At 45.1% G+C, this 24,528-nt stretch overlaps 1 protein-coding gene across 14 annotated transcripts in view; it reads left to right on the top strand.

Annotated features, from left to right (window-relative positions):
• The first annotated feature begins 501 nt into the window (after positions 1 to 501).
• Positions 502 to 24,528, top strand: part of FN1 (fibronectin 1) — a 73,013-nt gene continuing 48,986 nt past the window's right edge. For 13 of the 14 annotated variants that reach the window (XM_075530062.1, XM_075530063.1, XM_075530064.1 and 10 more), the window contains exons 1-13: positions 567 to 878; positions 1,850 to 1,984; positions 3,117 to 3,254; positions 4,892 to 5,023; positions 6,133 to 6,270; positions 8,734 to 8,892; positions 11,471 to 11,656; positions 12,666 to 12,845; positions 13,424 to 13,600; positions 14,826 to 14,978; positions 16,337 to 16,465; positions 18,392 to 18,535; positions 22,881 to 23,002. In XM_075530062.1, coding sequence (XP_075386177.1) covers positions 731 to 878; positions 1,850 to 1,984; positions 3,117 to 3,254; positions 4,892 to 5,023; positions 6,133 to 6,270; positions 8,734 to 8,892; positions 11,471 to 11,656; positions 12,666 to 12,845; positions 13,424 to 13,600; positions 14,826 to 14,978; positions 16,337 to 16,465; positions 18,392 to 18,535; positions 22,881 to 23,002 — 1,941 coding nt within the window. In that variant the 5' untranslated portion in view covers positions 567 to 730. Of the gene's footprint in view, positions 879 to 1,849; positions 1,985 to 3,116; positions 3,255 to 4,891; positions 5,024 to 6,132; positions 6,271 to 8,733; positions 8,893 to 11,470; positions 11,657 to 12,665; positions 12,846 to 13,423; positions 13,601 to 14,825; positions 14,979 to 16,336; positions 16,466 to 18,391; positions 18,536 to 22,880; positions 23,003 to 24,528 lie in introns of all 14 variants that reach the window. The other variant, XM_075530061.1, reaches the window with a different exon arrangement.

A 24,528-nucleotide genomic window follows, 5' to 3' on the forward strand; every position in this document is an offset into this window, starting at 1 on the left:
GGTCGCGCAGCTGCAAGCTGGTGGCTATTTTACGAGGTTCTTTTTTTCGGACCTTCTCCCCAAAATACAACCCAGTGAGCGGAGGGTTTTTTCCCCCCAAGTAACGCCACGTCCTCGAACAACCCTCACCCCCATAAAAAGCAGGGGCGGGGGGCTTGGTGAAGGACACTTGCCACCCCTGGGCTCCTCACCACCACCCCCGCCCCTCCGTCCCAACCGCTCCCCATCCCCCGCCGCCTCCGCCAAACAAAGTTGGTCGACTGCAAAGGAAACCGAAAAAAGTTCTCTCGCCCCAAGCCTGGCGGCCGCTCAGCATCTCTTTTGTTCGCCGCGAACCCACAGTCCCCCGTGACGTCACCCCGCGCCCGGGCCAATGGGCGCGCGGTCGGCGGCGGCTGGGGGCGGAGGGGTGGCTCGGGCGGGTCCCCAGTCCCCTCCCCGGCGCCCGGGGCCTCGTGGGGGGCGGTCGAGGACTGGCCCATATAAGCCCCGGCGCCCGACGCCCGGCCGCTCGCACCGCCTGCGCTGGGCAAGTGGAAGCGAGGGCGCCCCGCGAGCCGCGACGTCGCTCTCCCGCTCTTGACCCTCTGTCCCTCGGGCCCCTTCCCGGTCCTCTGCCTCCAGCCTTCTTGCAGGCAAAACCTCCGGTAGGCACTGGCAGGGGCTTTGCCCGCAGGTTGCAAAGGGAACCCAACTTGGCGGCCACTTGCGCCTCCCCAGCCCCTCTGTCATGATGCTTAGCGGTCCGGGGCCCGGGCTGCTGCTGCTGGCCGTCCTGTGCCTGGGGCCCGCGGTGCCCCCCACCGGAGCCTCGAAGAGCAAGAGGCAGGCTCAGCAAATCATCCAGCCCCACCTCCCGCCCATCGGCCAGAACAGGGGTGAGTACCGACCCGTGGGCGCGCACCGGGATGGGACCCTAAAGTTGTGGCAGAAGTTCTGCGCGCGCCTGCCTCTGAGTGCGTGCGTGCGTGCGCGCGCGCGCGATGATGAGGAAACTTCGGGGGCTGGGGCCACAAAAGGCGCTCCGTTAGGGCAGGCGTGAGAGCAGGCTGGTTGGCAAGCCTGGGATACGATCATGCATGTGGGAGTGTGGGGAGGGGGGCTCTCTGATCCCTGGCGGGGGTCTTCTCCATAGTTCGAGTTCACAAGACCCTTCGATGAATTAATAAAAACTTACCTTTCGAGAAAAAAACCAACCCTGCTCCTTACCTGCTGTCCTTATTCCCAAAAGAATGGGTTGGTGATGTTGAAAATGAGGGAGCGAGCTAGCCGTGTTGACACTAAGTAGAAAGTGGAGGGTTTGATTCCAGTGGACCCTTCACGGGGCCCAGAGGTCGGAATTCCTCTTCTAGTTTTTCTCTCTTTTTAAAATTCATTTTATTGGGGGCTCATACAACTCTTCTCATCATCCATCCATACAAGACGCACCCTCCGGAGCTATGGGAAGCTGTTCCCAGGGGTTCTGTTTGGGCCAATTACTACCAAAGGCCATTGAAATTCTTTGCATGTCTTAGAATGTGAATCCTATTGCCCGCTTTTCAAAAAGTCCCCACTCCTTTGATGCAGACCTCTGGCCAGATGGAAATGGCATTGTGTAACATCTAGCTGAGGGTTGGTTTTCTTTTTCAAAGGCAATTCCTCAGTGTCCATGTGCACAATTCGGCGTTGGCACTGTTTGTAGTGAGTTTCTGTGTTTTAATATAGCGTTGCTTTCAATACTCCCGGAAGGCTGATTGTTTGGTTTATTAAGTTTGATATTCAAGCTCATCACTTACTGTGTAAGCAAATTCCCTAATTTGGGGGTGGGGAAAGGGATGGAAACAGCAATTTTTTTTCCCCTTTCCGTTAGCTTCAACTGGCTGTTATGACAATGGGAAACACTATCAAATCAACCAACAATGGGAGCGAACTTACCTGGGCAATGCTTTGGTTTGTACCTGTTATGGAGGAAGCCGAGGTTTTAACTGTGAGAGTAAACCTGAAGGTAAGTATTGGGAGCCAGCTCCTACGTTTGTTTTAATAGACCTAGACTTGGCGCTTGTTAGTGAAACAATATTAGCAAGTAAAAAACATTTGCACTATTCTTCAGTCAACATTATTTGTGATTTCATCATTGTAAACATTTAATAGGTGCCTATCGTTATTTTCAAACGACTTATCTTTAAATCCAGAAAATACCAAACCCATTGCCACTGAGTCGAATCCAACTCATAGCAGTTCTATGTAGGGTTTCCGTTATAGGTAAACCTTTATGAGAACAGACAGCTGCGTCCCTTTCCCTTCGAGTGGCTAGTGGGTTTAAAGGACCAACCTATGCTTGGCAGTCCAATGGTTAACTCACAGCAACACTATTAAAACAAGCCAAAAGATCTATCCCAGATGATTTCTTAGTCTCTCTAAATTTGTCATGAGAAAATGAATAGATTTGTGTGTCCTTCTTCGTAAACAAAGGTGCTTATATAATATTTTATTACACATTCATAGCAAACCTTCATCATTAAAATGATAGGCCAGAAAGCCTTTGGGCACCACATTTCAGAGCGATTTGTCAGCTGCAGTTCAGCATAAAACCAGTCAGGATCTCAAAGTATGGCATCCCTTCGGGCAGGTTTCTGGTAGACTCTAGCAGCTCCCGCAGAGAAGCTCTGATAAGGCTAAAATCAAAGAAGTAGGATTAACAAAGTTGGTTCCTGGTAGGCGGTGGGGGATCTTCCTTAGGATTGTTTGCTTTTTATGTGGACCTTGGTTTGACTTCCTGAATCAGAGATCAGAATCTGAAACCCTTTATTAAGCAAGCTGTTAAGAGTGTAGTACCTTATATGGCTTTTTTTTTCTAAGGAGGGGGCAGGGGGGAGGGGGGAGTTCTATTCTTCCTTACAATAGACATGAGTTTACAAGCACTTTGAGAATGTGTCCAGAGGTTGAAAATGGAAGCCTTCCCAGAATGTAGGATCCAGCCTAGTTTTCTAACCTCTGTTTTTAAACCTTTTAGATGTACCATACTCCCTCCTAAAATGGCTAAAGTGGGTCCCCCCACCCCCACCTTTGGATGGGCTTAGTGAAATAGAAAAGGTTTTACATGTGTGAGGGTCACGTGGGCTTCCGTTTCCCTCCAGCTGAAGAGACCTGCTTTGACAAGTACACCGGGAACACCTACCGAGTGGGGAACACCTATGAACGCCCTAAAGACTCCATGATCTGGGACTGTACCTGCATCGGGGCCGGGCGTGGGAGAATCAGCTGCACCATTGCAAGTAAGGACCTCTGGTATCTTCCTAAGTCCACAGGCGTCCTGCTAAGTGGCGCTTGCCCGACGCAAACGCAAACCCAGTCTGTTGCCATCGAGTCCATTCTCATTTAAAGCAAGTCTGTAGAATGGCATCAATCTCTAATCTTTTTTTTTTTTTAATTATAATCTTTTAAAAAATCATTTTATTAGGGGTTCATACAACTCATCACAATCCATCCATACATCAATTGTGTAAAGCACATTTTTACATTCATTGCCCTTACCATTCTCTAATCTTGACGGAAACCAACTGCCCCAACTTTCTTGGATCGGCCAGCCAAGTGCCTAGCCGTTTTGCCAGCAGGGCTCCTCAAAGTGACACTAACATATCATTAATATGAAAGTCGCCGTTGCCATGCTGGCCACTAGCAATTATCCACAACGGTACATCCCAAATGTTAGTGTTTGTCTCGGGGGAGCTGATGGATATTCTTTTTGGTTACCCTGTGCTCTTGGAACATAGATGTGAGTACAAGTGGAGCAGTGTTTAATCTCTCTGTCTCTGTCTGTCTCTCTGTGTGTGCAATTTGTCCAAGATCTCTTGGGTTTCTTTCCATCCAGTAAAAATAAAAATGCTCAGGGAGAATTAATCTTTTAAAATTACCTGGGGATCTTCAAGCCTGGTGGTTGAGCTTGTGGTTGCTGACTAATTGGGAAGATGGTTATGGACACTGAATCAACCCTGGTGTGGTCTGGTCTTCTTTCTTGTAACTTAGAGACCTCTTGGATCTCAACAAACAAACCAGGGGTCCTTTATGACGGACTCGTAGGTGCAACACCAAATTCTGATCTCCCGATTCTTTTGAAAAATATGAAATGCTTAACTGAATCGCTGTTTCCAAAGTCTCTTAGGGACTAGGCTGGTGCTCTTCAATTCTAGTTTCACAAATGCAGTATTTCTAGTATGACTCAATAGATTCTATTAACATAGCTTTTTTGGTTAATTTTTAAATGTATTCTGTCAGTATAAGTCACTTTAAAGGCTTCTCTCCAAAAGACCAAGTTAAATCTTTAGTGAATGTGCCCAACCATTTTGCTTCACCCACATTGCATGTTAACAATTATCTACGTTATTAGCAAATCTCATGTGTTTACAACTTATTGGGTAATTCAGTCTTTATGTCTTTAACAGCCTAGAAAAATACCAGGAATTTCACATTTGAAACACAAATGCCTATTTGCAATCCCCTCATGAGATTTCTCTGTTAAGATAAAGCATGGGCTCCCCATATACCTGAAAACAGGAGTGTCAGACCAGTGTGGCTGGTTTATTGGCTCAGTCTCAGGTCCACCCCTGAGGCTAGGCTGGGTGGCCATGCCACACAGCCTTTCTTTCCTGGTTAAGGACCCAATTTCCTGTGATCCCTCTTAAGGCTCAGGATTTATGACCTCTTCTCTGCCTTCCGGACATTCTCTGCCTTTTCCCTGTCTTGCTTAAGCAAGACATTTTATTGAACCAACCCAGAGTGACCAGACCACATCACATCTTCCCATATCCCTGTTGAAGAAAATCTGCAACCAAACTGGACGCAACAGGCCACTGTTATTTCCAGTGTTTTCCATCCCGTTTTCTCTTAACGTTTGCTTTTTTATCTTGACCAGACCGATGTCACGAAGGGGGCCAGTCCTACAAAATCGGTGACACTTGGAGGAGACCGCATGAGAGTGGCAGTTACATGTTAGAGTGCGTGTGCCTTGGAAACGGCAAAGGAGAGTGGACCTGCAAGCCCATAGGTGTGTGACTTCTGAGGGCCACTGGTGTGTGAGGACATAGATTTGTCATACTGGATTGAGCTACAGTCAGATCGACGTGGGCAAGAGGTCTGAATTCCAATAAAAAAGAGTGAAGCTATCAGCTCACGTCAAATAATGAGCTACTATGTAGGATTTGTTACAACACTAGTTTAAAATGTGACCAGGTATAGAAATCCCAAACCAAACCCATGGCCATGGGGTCCCTCCTGACTCCTGGCAAGCCCATGTGTATGAGAGAAGACGTGCCACCCCACCCCCACCCCCCGGTCTTCGATCCCGTCACCCTTTGGAAGTAGATGGGCCAGGCCTTTCTTCCAAGGCCCTCTGGGTGGGTTCAAAATGCCAACCTTTTGGGTTAGTACCCAAGCCTGTAAGCATTTGTGCCACCTAGGGGACCGTGCTGGCCATGTCTTTTGTGGCAAAAGCATCAGATGAGGTGGAGAAATCTAGGAAAAAGTCCATTGTATTGTTCAGTAAGTGCTCTCAGATGCCTTCTCGGTCGACGTAGAAGTGATGGAACAGGACAAAGTGGCATATATCTTTATTGGAGTACACTGGACTGAGAAAGTGGTGTGTTCTGTGCGCAATTTCCCTGGAAATAAATGTTGCGTTTCTTTAGGTCTCCATCCTCTGTTGCCCTTACCAGGGGCACGTTTTCTGAAGCGTTTCCGGCTCTAAATTCCACCTTGTTTTCTTATTGTAGCGCATTTTCTTGTCCTGTTAGGCAATGGCCATTCATAAATGAAATCTGGAACATTGCCTATTCGGTCCTCCCCCAGAGTGCCTACATACATCGTTCTGGTCACTGGAAATGCTGGTATGGAACATGGTACCAGCTGAGCCTGCAGCCCGGTGCTTGTTAGGCAAGCAGCCCATCTGCCTGCCAACTCAGCTGGGGCTCCCTTTTGCTCTGGTGTCTTGCTGGGTGCTTAGTTATAGGGCGTGCCTTTCCTTTTGAACAGAGTACCATTTAAAAAAATGTGGCTGGATATTTGCTTACACACTGCTCTTTAAATTACAGGGAGACAGTCCAATTCAAAATAACTTTTTCCCCCCCTTTTCTGTTTTCCCTTCCAATTTTCCTATAGCGGAGAAATGTTTTGATCATGCTGCTGGGACTTCCTATGCTGTTGGGGAGACCTGGGAAAAGCCCTACCAGGGCTGGATGATGGTGGACTGTACTTGTCTGGGGGAAGGCAGTGGGCGCATCACCTGTACCTCTCGAAGTACGTATGAGAGCTTTACCTTGAACGTCTCGTGAGGTAGTGTTCACTCGATTCCTAGATGTACACCACTCGAGTGTGCTTCGGTAATCTGAATGTCAAGGAAATTCCATATCCAATTCTCCTCCATTATTTAAAACTCTTCTAATAATATACTGGGAAAGGGCATTCAAAAAGAGTTCTTTATTCCACAGACATTTGTAAGCACTTCCTTTGGAGAGCAGTGATGTGATGGTGATTTGGAAATTAGCTCAGCCTTCCAAGAGCTCTTAGTAGGTTGTGGAAATGAGAAAGGCTTCGATTTATGATTGACAGAAGTCATTGTCAAGGGCTTTCTTCAGGAGAAATGATGAAAATAGTGCTGTGTGGGGCTCAGGGCCACCACAAGCTGGCAATTTGGGGGGGGAGACTGTGACCAACACCAGCACCCTCATTCAGTCGTGGCAGATCAGATGTGTGTACATGTTTGTTTTTTGTGAGTCTATAGTCACTGCCCGATTCCCTCTAAACCAGTGATTAGAGAGACCAGTGGCAGCCCTTCGGTTCTCCAGTAGTCCGTCAGTTGCGGCAAATGGGCAAAGACCATCGATGTCAAGAATCGATGTGCCAGATACTTAAACTCATAGTATGATGGCATTCAAATGACACATTAGCATTTGACATTAAGAGGGCTACATCTGCCATTGAAAGGTTAGCATTGAACAATTCAAAAGAAGCTGTTTTGTTAGGGAGTTTTAAATGGGAGTTTTGGGGGAATGGGGTAGGGGGAGCGAGAAGGGACCCTTGAAGTCAAAGGAGCTCCCCATTTCCTGATTGTTTTTCTTAATAATTGAGACTTTAATGTATTCTAAATTCTATGCATCTATTCAGTGCCATGCCCTAGTCATTGGATCAGAGGCAGACCCTTCAAAAGGTCGTGGAAAGGTGGAATTAAAAGATGCTAGAATTTTCCACTGGCTTTTTGATGCTTCCTTTAATAAGTAAATGCGGACAGCCATAGATAGCTGTTGTCGTTGAGCAAACCTGAATCATTGTCTTTTCCTTTCGCGTTTGCATCTTAGACCCTTGTGGTTACGGAGCGTGGACGCCGGTGCCACCCTGTCTCAATGAGGCTAGCCCTGGGACTTTTTTTTTAATTGCAGTTTGGGACAAAGCTCACAGAGCAAAGTTCCCAGAGCAAATTAGTTCTCCCTTCAACCATTCAGACACTTTTTCAAACAGTTTTATTGGCATTGAATCCACATAGCACACAATTTAATAGTTCAATCATAGCAAGAAGAGTTGTACAATCATTACCACAACCAATGTTAGCACATTTGCTCTCTCCCCCCATGGTCACAGCACTTTTGAAATGAGTTGTGTAATCATCTGTTGGTTCTAGAGAGTGCTCCCTCCCCCGCTTCCAAGGACATTGCTCCCTCAACCCCCTCACCCTCCCTATCTGCCCTACCCCTGCTTCCCCTGTAAACCCTTGCCTCAGTTCTCTGTGCCTCTACTCCTGTGCTTCACAAACTAGAAAACCCAATAGAAGCAGGAGAAAAAAAGTGATAAGGAAAAAATAGTAATACAGAGATGAAAATACAAATAATGGATACGAAAGAAAAGGCCACTGTGAATATTTAAAAGGCCAGGGAAGAAATTTTTGTCATGGAACAAGCCAAGAAAGCACCCAGAAGAATCCTGTGGGGATCTGACAGCGTCTTAATCAGACTGGACACTGCAGATGGGTTTGGGCTCCCACTGTCCTCCACGGCCTTCTATGAATTGGGTGCTGTGCAGTTTAGGCTCTGATATTTTCCTCTTTGTCATTTCGGATTTTGACATTTTTTAGACACATTTTTAATGTGTGTGACACTAGAACAGCCCTCCTCTCCGCTCCTCCCCAGCTTCCCCACTCACATTCCTCCTCTGCCTTCTTTCCTGCCCCTCCAGTGAGCTTCGTTTGTTTTCCAAATGACCAAAGAGGAACTGCTATGTTTTCATCCCTTCTTTAGGGCAACTGGGGAGAGAGACCCTTGGAGACCTGTGTGCCTTTATTGTTTCTAGTTTTCTAAACAAAGTTCTCTATTCAAAGACAGCCTGTATCCAGAATGATGGAGGGAAAGTGGGAGAGCCTGAGAAAGAAGACAGAGCCCTTTGCCCCAGAATGAATATGGTCCAAAAGAAGAGTAGGAAATTCTTTGTTAAGGAAAAAAAAAAGAGAAGATAGTTGAAGAGGATTTTGACAACGAGTAGTGGAACTATAGGAAGTCAGGCAACTCCCTTTCCAGGTTCCCCAACGTAAGTCCCATCTCCCAGAAGTGTGACACCCAGCAGCACCTGCTGCCAATGTGCACAGACTCATAGGGCGCCTCCCTCTATGCCTTGAGTTGGGTTACCAAGTACAACAATGCTCTGTAGGTTTCGTTTGAGCCCTTGCCAAGCTCAACTTGACTTACAGCTTTCAATGCTACCTTTCTGACACAGACAGATGCAATGATCAGGACACCAGCACATCCTACAGGATTGGAGAAACCTGGACCAAGAGGGACCACCGGGGCTTCCTGCTGCAGTGCATCTGCACAGGCAATGGCCGAGGAGAGTGGAAGTGTGAGCGGCACGCATCGGTGCAGACCGCATCCTCAGGTGAGGCACAGGGCCACTGCTGCAGAACTGGGGCGCGCATTTTGAAACCTGCTTCTGACGCCATTGTTCATTTGAAATACCATTTGAAGATGGTGTTTCCAGATGGCTTTGTGTATAGATTGTTAGAGGTGAAATCGTTTTAAAATGTCAAATCCTACATAGTCGATGAAATGGAATGGGTCTGTGGGTAGAAACAGCTTTAGCTCCAAGACATAAACGTGAGCTCTAATTGAATGCTAATATCATAAGATCAGCACAATTACATACATATGTATGTATGTGTACATAGAAATAACATATGCCTTATGGTTAGGCTCCATCAAATGGATCAGGACTCATCGTGATGTCACGTGATGGACTAGACCTGCTCTGTGGAGTTTTCTTAACAATAATCTTTATGGATTTCCTGGGTGGGTTTGAAATGCTAACCTTTCAGTTAGTTGCTGAACTTTGGAGCATTGAGCCACCAGGGCCGAAGATTATGTAAATATTATCCAAAGTGCACTGTAGTGGAAATGAGAGTTATGCAGAGTTATGATTAATTACACGACTACTTGATTCTTCTAAGAAAGAGAGGGGAAATTCTTCTGTTCTTTTTCCTTGTTCTGACATTCAGCTTTCTCTGGAGTGGAAACAAGCCTTTCTCTGTGGTTTTCTATGCTCTGGCAAACGTTTTTTGCATTCCATAAAATACTGTGTAATAATCTTCTCATGCATTGGCATTCAAAATAGGAGACATTCAGAGGGGACACAGAGATGAGGATGAGTGACAGAGTGAGCCTTCTTTGTTTAAGAGATGCTTTCAGCTGTGGTGTCAGTTAAAAAAAAATCTTTACATCATGACTTGTCTTTTAAGATTCTAAAGAAAGCATGATGAGAGTCAAGGGGGAGCATGTCTGCACTATTCTTCCAGAACAGACCAAGTTTTCTCTGTGAGGTGCAAACATTAGGGCTGAAAAAAAAAATTGAAGAAAAAAAAATCTCACAGCCATGGAGCGGATGCCAACTCAAAGAGACCCGAGAGGGCAGGGTCGAGCTGTCCCCATGTGTTTCTGAGCCTGGAACTCTTCGCAGGAGTCGATAGACTCCTCTCTCTCCCTGTTGGCTTCAAACGGCTGGCTGACCTTGTGGACGATGGCTTCATGTGTCACCACTGACTAATGAATACTTTGTGCTTGGTAGGGTTGGGTGCAGGACTGCTGACCGCAAGCCACCAGTCCCAAGCCTCCTTAGAAAGATGACACTTTCTCCTCTCAGAAAGAGTCAGCATCTTGCAAACTCACAGGGGGCAGTTCCAGCCTGTCCTGTAAGGTCCGCTAGGAATCAGAATTAACTCCATGGCAGTGAGTGAATGAGTGAATCAATCATTTAGTGCGGAATACCCCTTAATGGCTTAGATTTCTCATCTCCTGATGAATTTCCAACTTGCTCTTAGCCCGTCGAACGTGAGCAAAATCAAATTGGATAATACTTTGGAGATCTTTGGCTGACATCCCCGCCATCATAGATCTCAATTTTTTGGAATTATCTCAATTCAAAGGGTTGTCTGGAGTTGAGTATAGATGTTTAGGAATTGTTTGCTATTTTTGTTAAGTCTTTACTAGAAAAGGTTTCCGTCATCAAGGAAGCTTGGGCAATGTTGGTTGAAAGTGGATGGAATTTACTTCTCTAGGGTCTGGATGGTGCTTTCATTGGGACATTCTCAGTTGAACGGTGTAGAGATGGGTGCTGTGGATTTGACCTTGAGATCCCATGTCTGGAAACGATCTTTGGGTTCTGTTGCTCTGCAGCACTTCCAGGCTGAATCCAGTCAAGCAGCCATTCTAGAGACCAGTAATGACTCTGCTCCAACAGGGGTCTTGAGCGTCAAGGGAACGTAATTTTGAAAATGGAAATTAGAGATCAACTTTCTGTTGTCTTACACTGGAAGGGAAGAGGTTTTAAGAGAATTGGCACCCTTTGGAATAAGTTCAACAGAATCATGAATAATTCTGGGGAGAGACAAAAGCACAGAAAGAGCAGGTGTCTAGAGAAGTCGACATGGCTGCCCAAACCACCCTCGGACGAGGTCAGAGTTGACAAAAGAGCCAGGAGGGCTGCTGATGAGAAGTGTCGGGAAGATGAAGGCCCAGATATATTGAGTTTATGGACGCCACTCAGGAGGAGCCAGCAAGACCCTTCATGACCAGAGGGAAAACAAGGCCAGCATGGACACCTGGCCCGGGGCACTTGCAAAAATGACCAGTCCTTCCGTGAGCCTGAGGCACAGTGGTCCGAAATGAAGCTGGAAGGAAGTTGAGTGTTGAGGGTGGTGGAGGCACCAGACCATGAGCTTCCTGAAGGAAGGCTGCCTACTCCGCCCAGGGGCGGCGCTTCTGTGTGCTTGAGAACTAGGATCCCCGTGTTTTCTGACGAGCTGGCAGGTAGAATTCATTTGACAGTGTTTTGTGGATGCTTTTCCACGCTGGAAACGAAAGCTCTCCTGAAATGGGAGACTTCTGTCTTTCCATTTCTGCATGACCCTGAGCTCCTGGCTCCCGAAGTGCAGCTCGGTGACTTCCCTTTCTCATGTCCTTAGGCACCGGAGGCTCCATCACCGATGCCGTTTACCAGCCCCCACCGCACTCGCAGCCCACGCCCTACGGTCACTGCATCACGGACAGCGGCATGGTGTACTCCTTGGGGATGCAGTGGCTAAAGGCCCAAGGAAATAAGCGAATGCTTTGTACTTGTCTGGGCAATGGTGTTAGCTGCCAAGAGACAGGTAGGCATTCGATTTTAAAAGGACTATGGTTGCTGATGTGTTTATGATTTCTTTTTAAAAGATGATATATCCATTTACTACAAAATATGAAACAATGACACACATAAGAAACGTTCATTCTACTTATACCATTACCAACCTGAAATAGCAAGTGGGGTTAGCATTCGAGGGAGCTATTTTTCCCCAGTCTTCTTAGTTTATGCTTTCTCTTTCCCAACCAAAGCCATATATCCAAATGCATTTCCATTCATTTCATTCTGACTCCCAGCAACCCCCTCTAGGAAAGAATAGAATTGCCCCCACAGGCTTTCCTGGGCTGCCAGTCTTTCTGGACACAGTGGAGTAGCTGGTGGGTGCGAACCACCAACTTTCTGGTTAGTAGGCATGCCCTTAAGCCATCCTGCTGCCTTGAATTCCTGTCTTTCCCATGGTGAAGATTAATCTGCTGTGTTTTAGCTTCACTTTTTCTAAAAGGTCAATGCAGGAGGGCTGCTTTCTGAGCAAGCTCATCTGTTATGCATCCTCTAAATATCAAATTTCAGGAGACTCCTGATGGAACCTTTCCATCCCCTAACCCATCTTGCCCGCCGCCCCCCAACCCCCCAAGGTAGTCGTCATTGTGGCATTAATAACTGTCACACTTGCGCTTTCCCCAAGCCTGCCCTCGTGTATTAATAAGCATCATGGCACACACCTAGGCATGCCTCTCCCTCCAGTACCCGGTGAGCTTAGTTTATGGCAATTAAGAAAACTTTATAAATGGAGAAACTGAGACATGGAACCAGAAGTGGTAAGAATAAAAGTCAACCAAACTGAAATGTATCCACCAAAAAACAGTAATCATTCCCGGGACGCATTTTGACTGACTTGAGCTGACTCGTCTCTGTTCACACCGTCCTCTTCCTGGGAGGGCACAAGCTCAGCCTCATTGAGACTGCAAATAGGCAGCTGCTGGGAGGTGATACATGCCGTTCTATTGACTGACACTGCTTTTGGGGTGTGCTCGCAGCGGTCACGCAGACGTACGGCGGCAATTCCAACGGGGACCCGTGTGTCTTGCCATTCACCTACAATGGCAGGACTTTCTACTCCTGCACCACGGAGGGGCGTCAGGATGGCCATCTCTGGTGCAGCACCACTTCAAACTATGAGCAGGACCAGAAGTACTCTTTCTGTACCGACCACACTGGTGAGTAGGGAAACCCGGCTCTACTGCAGCTGGGAAAACTCCCCTCTTCTGCCCTTTTTAGAAGGTTAACCATCTAGCCATTCATGTGGAGGCTGCACAAGCGGTCTCCCCTTTTTTTTCCAGAATGCAGGGTGGACCCAAGGGAGGTGATGTAGGCTTAGTGGCTAGAGGGTCTTTCCAAGATCCCCAGGAAAAGACTTCCCATCTATGTAGTTGGACACATTGGAAGTATGTGATTTTAGACACTGAAACAGCATTGGGAAGTTCCGCAGTGCTGGCTGGAGAAGTCACGGGGTACATGCAGATGCCTGGGTGGCTTTGCTTTATCTTCTGATTGAAATGGTGTTTTATGCAAAGCTGTCATTTCTTTATTTGCCTGGGGAAATGACAAGAGGGTTTCGATCTATTTTGAAGGCGATTGAACATACCCGGGAAGCGCAGCACTCTTCCAGAGAGAGACCCTCTGAATTTCTCTGCAGAGACGTGGCTCTCTCTGGTCCTTTCTGCACTCACCTCCTTCTGACCTCTGGGAAGCCCAGTGCTAACCCTGTTCTCTCTGTTTGTGTCGTGCTGGGCAGTCTTGGTTCAGACTCGAGGTGGAAACTCCAATGGTGCCCTGTGTCATTTCCCTTTCCTGTACAACAACCACAACTACACCGACTGTACCTCCGAGGGCAGGAGGGACAACATGAAGTGGTGTGGGACCACGCAGAACTATGATGCTGACCAGAAGTTCGGATTCTGCCCCATGGCTGGTGAGATGAAGTCCTCCCGGGCAATCATTTAGGGAGGGGATCCAGAAGGAAGGATAATGTCCATTTTTGCTCCCTCTCCCATTGAGACTTCATTCAGAAATAATATAAAATCATATCTGATATATGTTTAAACATATACACTTATCCATGAATATATTTGTATGTATATAGGAATAATGTAATTAAAATTCCACTAAAATAATTTAATGTCCAACCAGCTATATTGTTATAAACCTCACATGTGACCGAGTAGAACAGTTGTGTATATGCTTTTCTTGTTCTGTAACCTTTTGGACACGGCACTCCAGAGCTTACTTCCGCTGAGCTGTTGGGTGGCGTTGAGCACTTGGCCTTTGGGTGAGCGCCCCAACACAAACTGCTTCTGTTATTGACATCCCAAACGACACATAAATGCAGTAAAACATATTTGTAGTGTTTGACGGTATAAATCTTTCAGTAGCTAAATACATTTACTGTAGAACAAATGGACCATACTGACACCGCATTTGGGCCTGGCCAACTCTGTCACTTATTAAATAGCAAAATGACCCAAACACTATGTTTTATCACAGGTACAGGCTGAAGGAGGTAGGGGGTTGGGGAGGGGAGGAAGGTGCTCAAGTTGGTATGACTGGAGAAAAAGGAGCCAATACCTTTTAATCCCAAGAGCGGAGAGTGCTTTTTATTTCCCAGCTCTAGAACCAAAAGCCTCCATTGTCAAGTGTGTCCCTGGGGCACGCAAATACTTAACACTTACCTTTGTTTCTCTCAGTTTAACCCAAGGGGAGGTTGGGTCTCAAAGGACAGCTGGCTCTTGCGTGTACTTCTCTCCCATACCTGCAGTCTCCCTCTGAACCCGAGTCCACGGGGGTGATGAGAAGTTATGGGGCAAATGTGGGGACCCGGGTCCTAGAACAATGTGCGTCCTTTGGGTGACGATGTAGACATTATTATAGTTTAACATCCCCTAATCCTCCCTGTGATGGTTCCTTACAGCATGTCTTGCCTTTGGGCTCGGTTTTCTTCCCCTGGGACTCAACACTCGCACCTCCACCTAGCAACCCCTTAATTCCTCAGAGACACACAAGGCTCCTTTCTCCCAAGTCAGGGTTTTTAAAAGGAGGGCCAACCGGAACTACTAGGCGTACTTGAACTGATAGGCATACTTGCCATTTCACCCACTGCGATCCCCCGTTGAGTAGGTCCCTCTCCTGTTTCCCAACAGCTCACGAGGAAATCTGCACGACCAGCGAAGGGGTCATGTATCGCATTGGGGACCAGTGGGATAAACAGCACGACATGGGCCACATGATGAAGTGCACCTGCATCGGAAATGGTCGTGGGGAATGGACGTGTGTCGCCTACTCCCAGCTCCGAGGTACGCTCGCCGGCGTGCAGTAAAAACATCTGAGCAGGCGAAGGATCCAGAGGCTTTTATTCAGAAACTGGTACTTTGCCAAAGGCAGGGGGAGAAAATGCCATGCTACTCCGTAGGTCTACTGTGCTGGAGGAAGGTCCCATGCCAGGCAGCCCGTGCGAAAGGCTGGCCCAGCAGTTCTAAGATTCACACATGACCAGGGTGTAAGTGCTTAGGCTGAGGCAAAAAAGATGACCCCACAGGTGAGAACACACACATTTCATCCTTGGGATGACATCTGGAAAAGCAGGGCTCCTTTCTGCGCAGAAGAGGGGTGTTCCTATTCTGAAGGGAGAACCTGGAAGGTCCAAGTTTAAGGTCACGAATATCAGGAGAGACCCACCCGCTTTGTTCAGCTCTGTTGTTCCTTTTGGAATGCAAATGTCTAAGACAAGGGAGAGATTGCTTTTGAAAACAACAAACACTTGGGTCTCATCTTTGGGGATTGAGAAGTGAGATTTACATTGAGCTCTGAGCTAGTAAGAAGTCCAGGTAGTTGGAGTGTAGGCATGGAGCCAAATGCGTTCTGTAGGGGAGTGGGCGGCGAGGGTGCCGTTCCGGAGGCGGCAGCACTGGCACAGCTGAGTGGCAAGGCCACGGGGAAGGCCCATGACCAATCACCTCGTCACCCAGCAAGGAACAGAGACCCCGAGGAGCAAAGCCATTTGCTTCAGATCCCCCCCCCGCCTGCCCCCCAGCGTTTTCAGATCAGAATTAGCATACATGCTATGTAGATATGTGAGAGGGCTTCACAAAGTTCCTGAAAAATTGAATGAAAAGATCATGGATTTCCATCCTCCCCAAACTTCTGGAAGCCCCCACATGTCTGCTCAGGCATTTTTACTTAAAAAGCCCATAGATGATGTCATTTTATTACTCAAATGCAAATATCTCCTGACGCATCCAGACGCCAAAGCGCCATGGAGCGCACCTTGAGTGCTTTGTACCGTCTGTGCCTGGGGGTCGGGCCCTCGAGGAAATCTCAAAGCAGGTCCTTTTCCACACGTCTCATGTGTACCGCATCAAGAGTGGCCTTTCCCAAGAAGGTAGATCTTACCACATTCTTCAGACGCAGGCACTCCAGCCTCTACCAGACATTTATTATGAGAGGCTTTGGGGTTTTGGTTTTTAAATAGCAGTGTTCTCACTGACAAAGCCCTGAAAAGCTCTCTGTTCTTGGCCAGTGGAAACGTTACCTCGGTGGCAAGAGGTAGTAATTAGTTGGGAACCACTGCATGCTTTGAGAGAAAGGATCGTCTTTGGTCTCATCACTGAAACTTTACATCGTTCTCCGTCCTTCCCACAATTTCCCCCCACAGATCAGTGCATTGTGGACGACATCACGTACAATGTGAACGACACCTTCCACAAGCGTCATGAGGAGGGCCACATGCTGAACTGCACCTGCTTCGGCCAGGGCCGAGGCAGATGGAAGTGCGATCCCATTGGTGAGTGGCTGCCCTTCCCCCTCCAGATTGGGTTGGACACTAAGGATTGCTAACAGCAAGTTTCTTACAAGGAGAACAACTTGCTTTGCATGTCTCCACTTGGTTCCAGGCTGATCCATGGCTTGCAGACAGCTTAGCAAAGTCTTATTTCTAATCAGGGACCAATTTATAATCTTTGTAAAGATTGTCATCTTTTGTTCACTTACTCATTTCTTTGTGTACTTACTCATTTATGTAGCAAGTACCGATTAGATTATCTTTTAACTCTCTGTCTTCCTGAACTGTTAGAAGCTCCCTGGTTTGTTCGTGCATTCGTGGTAGTTTGTGTTAGAGATACAAACCTCACCCGAAGAATGCAGAAATCCCTGCGCTCACACAAAGCATCCTGGTGGGGAAGGAAGGGCAGGGCTGATAACGGAAAGGTTGGTGCTTCAAAACCACCAGCCACTTCTCGTGACAAGAGGAGGCTGACTGCTCCCAGAGTCTTGAAAACCCTGTCCTTCGGTTCTACTCTGTCCTGTACAGGTGCCGGGAGTCAGAATGAATCAACAGAGAGATTGGACTCTCAGACACTTTACTTTTTTCTTTTTTTGCGAACGGGGAGCTATCTATTATGCTGAATTTTGGTGACCAACACAGCACAGGTTTATTTTAACCGAAAAGAGTTCGTTCTTTGGTTCTGAATCTTAAGGATAGTTCATGTTATGAAAGAGAAGTTTCCTTTGCTGACTGAGCAATACCAGTGGCAAAGGATTCTGTCAGTAAATACCTCCCTCCAAAAATGCTCTATTTTCCTTGGCTGCCCTTTATGCTAGATTTGAGCAAATAGTGAAGGTTGAGCCTTTAAAAAGCTGTGCGCCCAGCACTCGAAGTTTAAGGTAATCCATTAATAGTCTTCCACTGAAAGAGGCAGTTTGGCCACTCAGAAAACAAGTCCTGCCCCCTGATAAGAGCAGTTAGTTTGCCCTGTGATTGCCAAATCTGGGGGGAGAAGCCAGCGAGGTTTTCTTAGCAGTGGCTCAGTAGGTCCTCATAGTTAAAATCTAGTCTATTCAGTTTGATTTAAAATTACTACCACATTAATAGATACGAATGAAATGCTGGCAATATTTTATCCTTAGCATCAACATTGAAAACCACCTCCATTTATGTGGGCTAAAGTATATCTGATTTACCCTTCTCACAAATTCAATTTATTGAGATTTAGCTCTAGGTGGATTCATGTCTAGAAATGATTCGCTGCTTCCTGTTTGAAAAGACTTCTAAAAGCTTGTGGGGGGGGGGGGGAATGGAATTAAAAGATAATGGATTGTTAGAATATCTGTAAGAGCCCCCAATAAAGTGATTTTGAAAGATAAGAAAAAGAAAAGATAATGGAAATATTCTAGAAGCATTGTAAAGTCCCTTGATATATATATATCAATATATATATATATATAAATTAACAAAATAGTTATATTTTTACTTGGAGAACTATATATTAGCATTTTTTAGAAAACAAGTAGCACTTCAAATGAATAGGTTTTTCATAAATACTAATTTCCCTGTAAGATAGGAATATATGTGAATTAAATGCATTTTCAACTGCACCGCATTTCAAGGAGAGATGTATGTTTTTGTTCAAACTAAGAATGAACGTTTTTGCCCACTGCCACTGAATCAAGGCTGACCCAAAGCAACACCACAGCGCAGTACGACAGCTCCACGGTGTTTCTGAAGCTGTGACTCGTTATGGGAACAGACAGCCTCATCTTTCTCCCACTAGATGGTTGCTGGGTTTGAACTGGCCTTGCAGTTTGCAGCACAGTTTTTTACCCACTGCACCACCAGGATGCCTCTGCCTGCTCTAGCATCCAGAAATCAATTCTGTAGCTTTAAGTCTTCAAGGCTGCTTATGTGGTTATTTTTTACTTGTGTACCTTCTAGATCAATGCCAGGATTCGGAATCTCGGACATTCTATCAAATTGGAGACTCATGGGCGAAACACGTGCACGGTATCAGGTACCAGTGCTTCTGCTATGGCCACGGCATTGGGGAGTGGCATTGCCAGCCTATGCAGGCCCATCCAGGTATGTAGTTCCATAGCCGCCAATTAAGAGCTGTCCCCACAGGGTATCAACAGAGCCAGATCGTTGTTTGCCAACGCTGTGATCTTTAACTGGGAGCCTCCTGTCCTTTCCCTGCTTTCTCCTGAGCCAAACAGGCTTTCAACTAGCATGGCATTTCTTCCTCCACAATCAAGTCAAAGGCTGGAGACCATGTCATTTTGTTTCTAACACGGAAGAACATTCCATTCAGTTAAACTACTCTGGCTAATTTCATTTAGAGAAAGTTCCATGAAACATCCATTTAGACCCTTCCTGATTATTGGAATTCCCTTTTGTTTGGTCAGTTGCATCTGGAACAAAGTACACTGGGAAAGAGTTGAGTAATTGGATCAGTTCTCTGCCCCCACACAGTTTAAACACCATCAAATGCTTAGTATTGGATTTTTTTGAGGGGGAGGGGGTTCAGGTCATCGACATAATGCCTAGCTGTAGGTGTTTTTAGTTCGTTTTAAGAAAACGAAGTTGAGCTGGGGGTCTGCTTCGTGCGTCTACTGGAACCTTTGTACAACCACCATCCAAGGGCAGCGTTTCCTAGGGGTCGGTTAACTCAGACTTACAGCGCCGTCTGTATTCAGAGATAGAACGAGAGTTTGAGAGTATCAGAATCTACCTGGGACAGAAACTAAGATGAAGTTACCTAAGCCCCTCCAAAATGTCATAAAAGGGATTTGGTGTCACAGAGACTAAGCAGTTGACCACTCACCAAAGACAGTGTAAAGCAGGGTCCTGGCTCCAGAGTTACATGTGAGGCTCACTTCTTCATTTCCTCATCTGCAAAATGGGGAGATGATGGTTTATTCTCCCCAAGCTCATCCCGGCGTTAACCATCTCACAGCTGTGATCCTCGACACCCACTGCCCTCATGCACCCTTTCTCTGCCTGCCCAGTAGTGGGGTTCCTGCTCGCCTCACCCCTCAGGCACTGCCATGACTGCTGAAGGTGACTGCTTCAGCGGGCTCACGAACAGGGTGGCCTGGCTCTTCAATGGAACTTCTAGGTGTTAGCACTTAGGATAATGTTTTAAGTGTAAGAATATTTGTCTTAGATTTGACTGCAGAAATATTATAAGCTCATAAAAGTATACATATACTCTGTTTTTCTTTTTAAAACGATGCAACCAAAGAATTAGAAACTTCTAAAGACGTGCTGGCCAATTTCTATGTTTATGATTGTTAACAGCCTGGTGCGTTACTGAAAATAAACTCAGTGATTTAGAGACTCTCTTCCCGAGTCCCCCTTCAAACGATGACACCTTCATGGTCCTTGGTGGAAGCCTTTAGATGGACATGCCGTAGATGCCCTCTGGATCGGAGTCATCCTCCAGTGCTGTCATTCATACATCCATAGCACCCTTTTTACACAGTGCCACTGGGCTAAGAGGGGATTTGAGGATCCGGAATTGGCATTTGCTCTCAGATAGGTTGCTTATCTGTGTATCTGACTTGCTTAATGGGTCCCGCCTAGCATGTGGGACTTTGAGAGCGGGGGCGGGGGGGGGGGGGGGGGATAAATAAAGGAACCACGGGTAACCAATAGATTGTCTCCGAGCCCTGTCCTGTTTGTTCCTCCTAAAAAGGACTTGGTAGAGTTGTTCAAACGAACAGAAGATAAGAGGCATTTGGTTTGTCAATAAGCAAACCAGGAAAGCACAGTTCTCAGCAAATTAAATAGAGGAAAAAAGAACTGAGCTGGAAAACTCATAAATGTTTAACTTCTCCAGGGTCACTGTTACTGGAAGTCACTCCTTTTGGTCTTGTTTTTGCCTAATTTTAAAAGTATAGACATTGCTTCCAATCTTTATTTAATCACTATAATTATTACTCTGACCACCTTGAATACGAGGGAGTATGCAGGTTAAAATTGAGAGGCATCACAAGCTGAAACTATAAAGATTTTATAATGGTAAGTGCTAGCATATGCTAGTCGGGTTAATTTTTAAAAGTTATACCAATTAAGCCATCTCAAAAGGGATTATCAAATATGTCAATCTAAATGAAGTAAATGACTTCAGAAATTTCAGCTTTTTTAACCTTTAAATTATACGCAGTGTAAGGTAGATGACATGAAGTGACAATAGGAATGCTTGCAGGTGACTGACAAAGTCTCTTCACTCTTAGGGGAACACTGTGCTAGTTGCATGACATCCCTATTACTGTTCAATAAAGTTCCCTGAAGATGGGCATCTTACAGCGTCCAGTTGCAGTGCTTGAAAGTCTTTAAGAAAGAACAGAAACCTACGGCATTCTGCTTCATCATTTTTGACTGGGCTAAAGTGCATGGCTGAAAGACAAACAGCCAGTGCTGAGCCAGTTGCTGCCTCACCCATTTTGAATCATGGCGGTCCCCCACGTGCAGAGTAAAACTGCTCTACAGAGTTTTCAAGGTTGTGACCTTTTAGAAAGCAGATTGCCAGATCTTTGTTCGTAAACCATCTCTGGGTGAGCTCCAGCAGCCAGCCTTCTTGAGTCCATTCTGCCACCCAGGGACACCTGACGCCCCTAGAAGTCATCTGTTTCTTTTTTCTCCCTCCCCTGTACTCTTCTCCCTGTGGACATGTGAGCATGATTAGATTTACAAATGGAGAGTAAAGGTCCTTTGTGTAGAATTTTTTAAACTTAATAGGCATTTAATCATTTTAAACTTTTTCCTCCCAAAATCCTGACTGACAAACTAAATGAGGTATGTCTCCGGTTTCTCTCTACCTGAGGAAATTAGAGTAGGATTTCTTAAAAGGATCAAATTCTTAAACTTTATGCCAATGACCATACGTAATTTAAGAGACCATACATACTATTCCTGCCTATGTGCTGATTCACGTGGACGAACTTAAAACAGTTATATCTCTGCTAAGTTTGATTGAATATATGTCTTTAAAACATACTTAACATGGGTTAGGGGGCGCAGGGATGGAAGAGATGATTTAAAGAGGGACATGCAATTGAGTTCTGCCAATTGACTAAAGCAAGAACATCTTGCTTTGTTCCGTGCCGTATGTGCCACGTTGGAATGGAAAAATGGGAATTGTATACATGAATTTTGATATTCGTGCAGCTGGGAAAAATGTGTGTGAAGTGAAATTTAGATGCAAAGAATATTTCTGTTAGTCTCCTACCTACTTTGGATTATTCCCTGTGTGGAAACAAGCTTATTATTCTAGAACTTTTGAATTCACACAGATAGGCAAGTTATATATTTGTTCTGCTAGAGAAAATGTTGGTTCCAAGGAGAATTTAATAGCTAAGATAATAAATTAGTCTGAAAACTCTGTAATTTTTTTCTGAACGGTCTCAGGAAATTTCAATCTGTTAGTAATCTGGTGGTGTGCTCTATTAAAAATGTAAATTTGGCTCTATTTGACAGAAATTCCTGGGAGATTATCTCAAAGAGCTTTATTTTTATTTCTAGTAAGTTGGAAGCTTGGTTGATTTGAAAAAAAAGACGGTGTTTAGGTAACAGACAGTCTTCTGCGCTGCAAGCATGAATTTTCCAGCTATTACACTACTATGCTAAGTGAATTCTACACTATTAAGAGATTGGTTCCCCTTCTCATAGTTTACTAAAAAAATTCCAATTATACTTTAAATGATGTTGGTAACAACCATGTACATTAAGATGTGGAAATATTGGATTTACTATATAGCCCAGTATATCATTACAGTTGGTAACTGCTTTTGAAAAAGAAAAAGTTGACCTATTAATTGTTTGACCAATCAGTGGTGTCATTTAGAAGTAGACTTCTGTCATCATTTACCCCAAACTGATAGGATGGTTATGCTGTTGAGAAACGAATAAAGGTCCGTAATAATTGCCTTTATCTTTGTGTGTAAATTTTTACCTAACGTAGAGTTTTGTCTTACATCTTGCTTTGTGGCCTTTGGGATGTTGTTTCATTCTTAGATTCAGTTCTTGATGAGAGTCTTCACAGAGCAGAATTTATTTGGGAAGACTCTCAATAAGTAAATGAAGTTGTCGTCTGGATTGCGTTATTTGCATTAGGGTGGTTTCTTTTTTCATAATTCTTGGAAAATGGAGAAGAGGACAGGAGGAAGGGCATTCTTTTCACATTTGACTTTTGTTTGCTGTGCACAAAGTATACTTGCTTTCTCACATGAAGGGCAATAACTCAGCAGCTGAAAAGACGGTGTTGCTTTGTTTTCTGATGTCAGTACGTAAAAGTATGAATTAACCCAGGTCATTTCTACTATACTCATGATTTTTGACAAGTAAGTCCGTCTCTGGAATGGTGGCCGTCTAGTAGAAGTGAACAAGTGCTCAAAATAACCAACTCCTACCTCTCTGTTTCCAGACTCAAGTGGCCCTGTCCAAGTAATCATCACTGAGGGCCCCAGTCAGCCCAACTCTCACCCCATCCAGTGGAACGCACCAGAATCATCTCATATTACCAAGTACATTCTCAGGTGGAGACCCGTGAGTATCCCACTCAGGAGACACCATCTAAACTTAACAAACCTTAAGGACTATTTCTGTTTTTTTTCTTTTTGATCCGGCTTTTGAGCCTATAGATCTGATCAGCCATTCATATAGCTGGTATACTTGTTTGGTGACCAGCCAATACATGGCCAATCTAATAAACACATAGACTTAGCTTTTTCAGCATTTAGAAGATTTTACTCTTTACGAAAGAAAGACCTCTTTCAAAATGGACTTAGAGATAATGATGTTTACCATTATTCTTTCACAACATGGGAAGAAACGCTAAGGATTTTTTTATAGCTTGCAATCCTATTGAAGGAAATCATTTCCACGTTTTGAAAATTAAAAAATTGGATTGGCATCTCTTTCATTCGACTCACTTTTTGAAGTGATTGTTTTATAAAACCTAAGTCTTGATCCTTTTAAAACAGAGTTATTGAGGTACATGGAGAAGAGACGCATAGATGAAAAGCACAGATGAAAGAATAATCAGTTTCCTTAAAGAATGAGCCTCATGATTTTCTATTGCGTCTTGAAAATGAAGAAATCTTATTACGGAGGCTGCTGTCCTCTGTCTTTTAAGTTTCAGTTTCTCTTACCCTTTACATCCCAACCTGTTATATCCCCCCACATCATGTCTCACTATTTAGAAACAATGTTTTTAACACAGGCAGGAGATGGCTCCTTTGGATCCCAGCTGTTGGAGTAGAGCATTTAAAGAGTTTTAAGTGTTGACAAGCCATGCTGCTATACATAAAGTCTAGGGAAAAGCCAAGCTATTGGAATCATGCCTCTTTGGCAATGTCTGTGATACAGTGTGAGTGGTCGTCTGCAGATTTTGAGTAGCTGGTAGTTTTCTTTCAGGTACCTCTTTGTTTATCAGCTTCTTATCTCCTCACCAATTTGTTTTTACTGTAAACTTAACTTGGAAGTATTGACGGAACCATTAGAATTGGGAGCATTATCACTGATGCGTGTTGATGTCGTGAGATACGGTGAACCACACTCGACTCATACTGGCCACGTGTGAGAGAGTAGAACTCCCCCATAGGGCTTTCTCCGTTGGAGTCTTTCCAGGAACCGATTGCCAGGTGTAGGTCCTGCAGAGCTCCTATAGTGGGTTTGAACCAACAACCTTTCAGTTCGCAGTCAAGTGCTTCATCACTGAACTGAAAGTCTTCAAAGCACAGGATTTCTTTGAGATTTTTAACAATTAAAAGTATTAATTTTCCCTTGATGTATGTTTATTTTCTAGTATTGCTAGTTCCTAACTAATCCAAAGAGTTCACATTTAATAAAATGTGCAGATGATCACTGAATCTGAGCGAATTGTTATGACTATTTTCAGGATCTCTTCTCATATTGGACTCGAGTTAAAATTCCAATTTAAAGACTACTGAGACCACTAACACTTAATCAAAAAATGTAAATGGGTACTTGAATATTTCAGTTACTGAGAAACTGGTTGATTAAACCAAAACCAGATACCGCCATCACATCAATGCCGACTCATATGTTTT

The sequence above is a fragment of the Tenrec ecaudatus genome, chromosome 13, assembly GCF_050624435.1.
Source record: "Tenrec ecaudatus isolate mTenEca1 chromosome 13, mTenEca1.hap1, whole genome shotgun sequence".
NCBI classification, from domain to species: domain Eukaryota; kingdom Metazoa; phylum Chordata; class Mammalia; order Afrosoricida; family Tenrecidae; genus Tenrec; species Tenrec ecaudatus.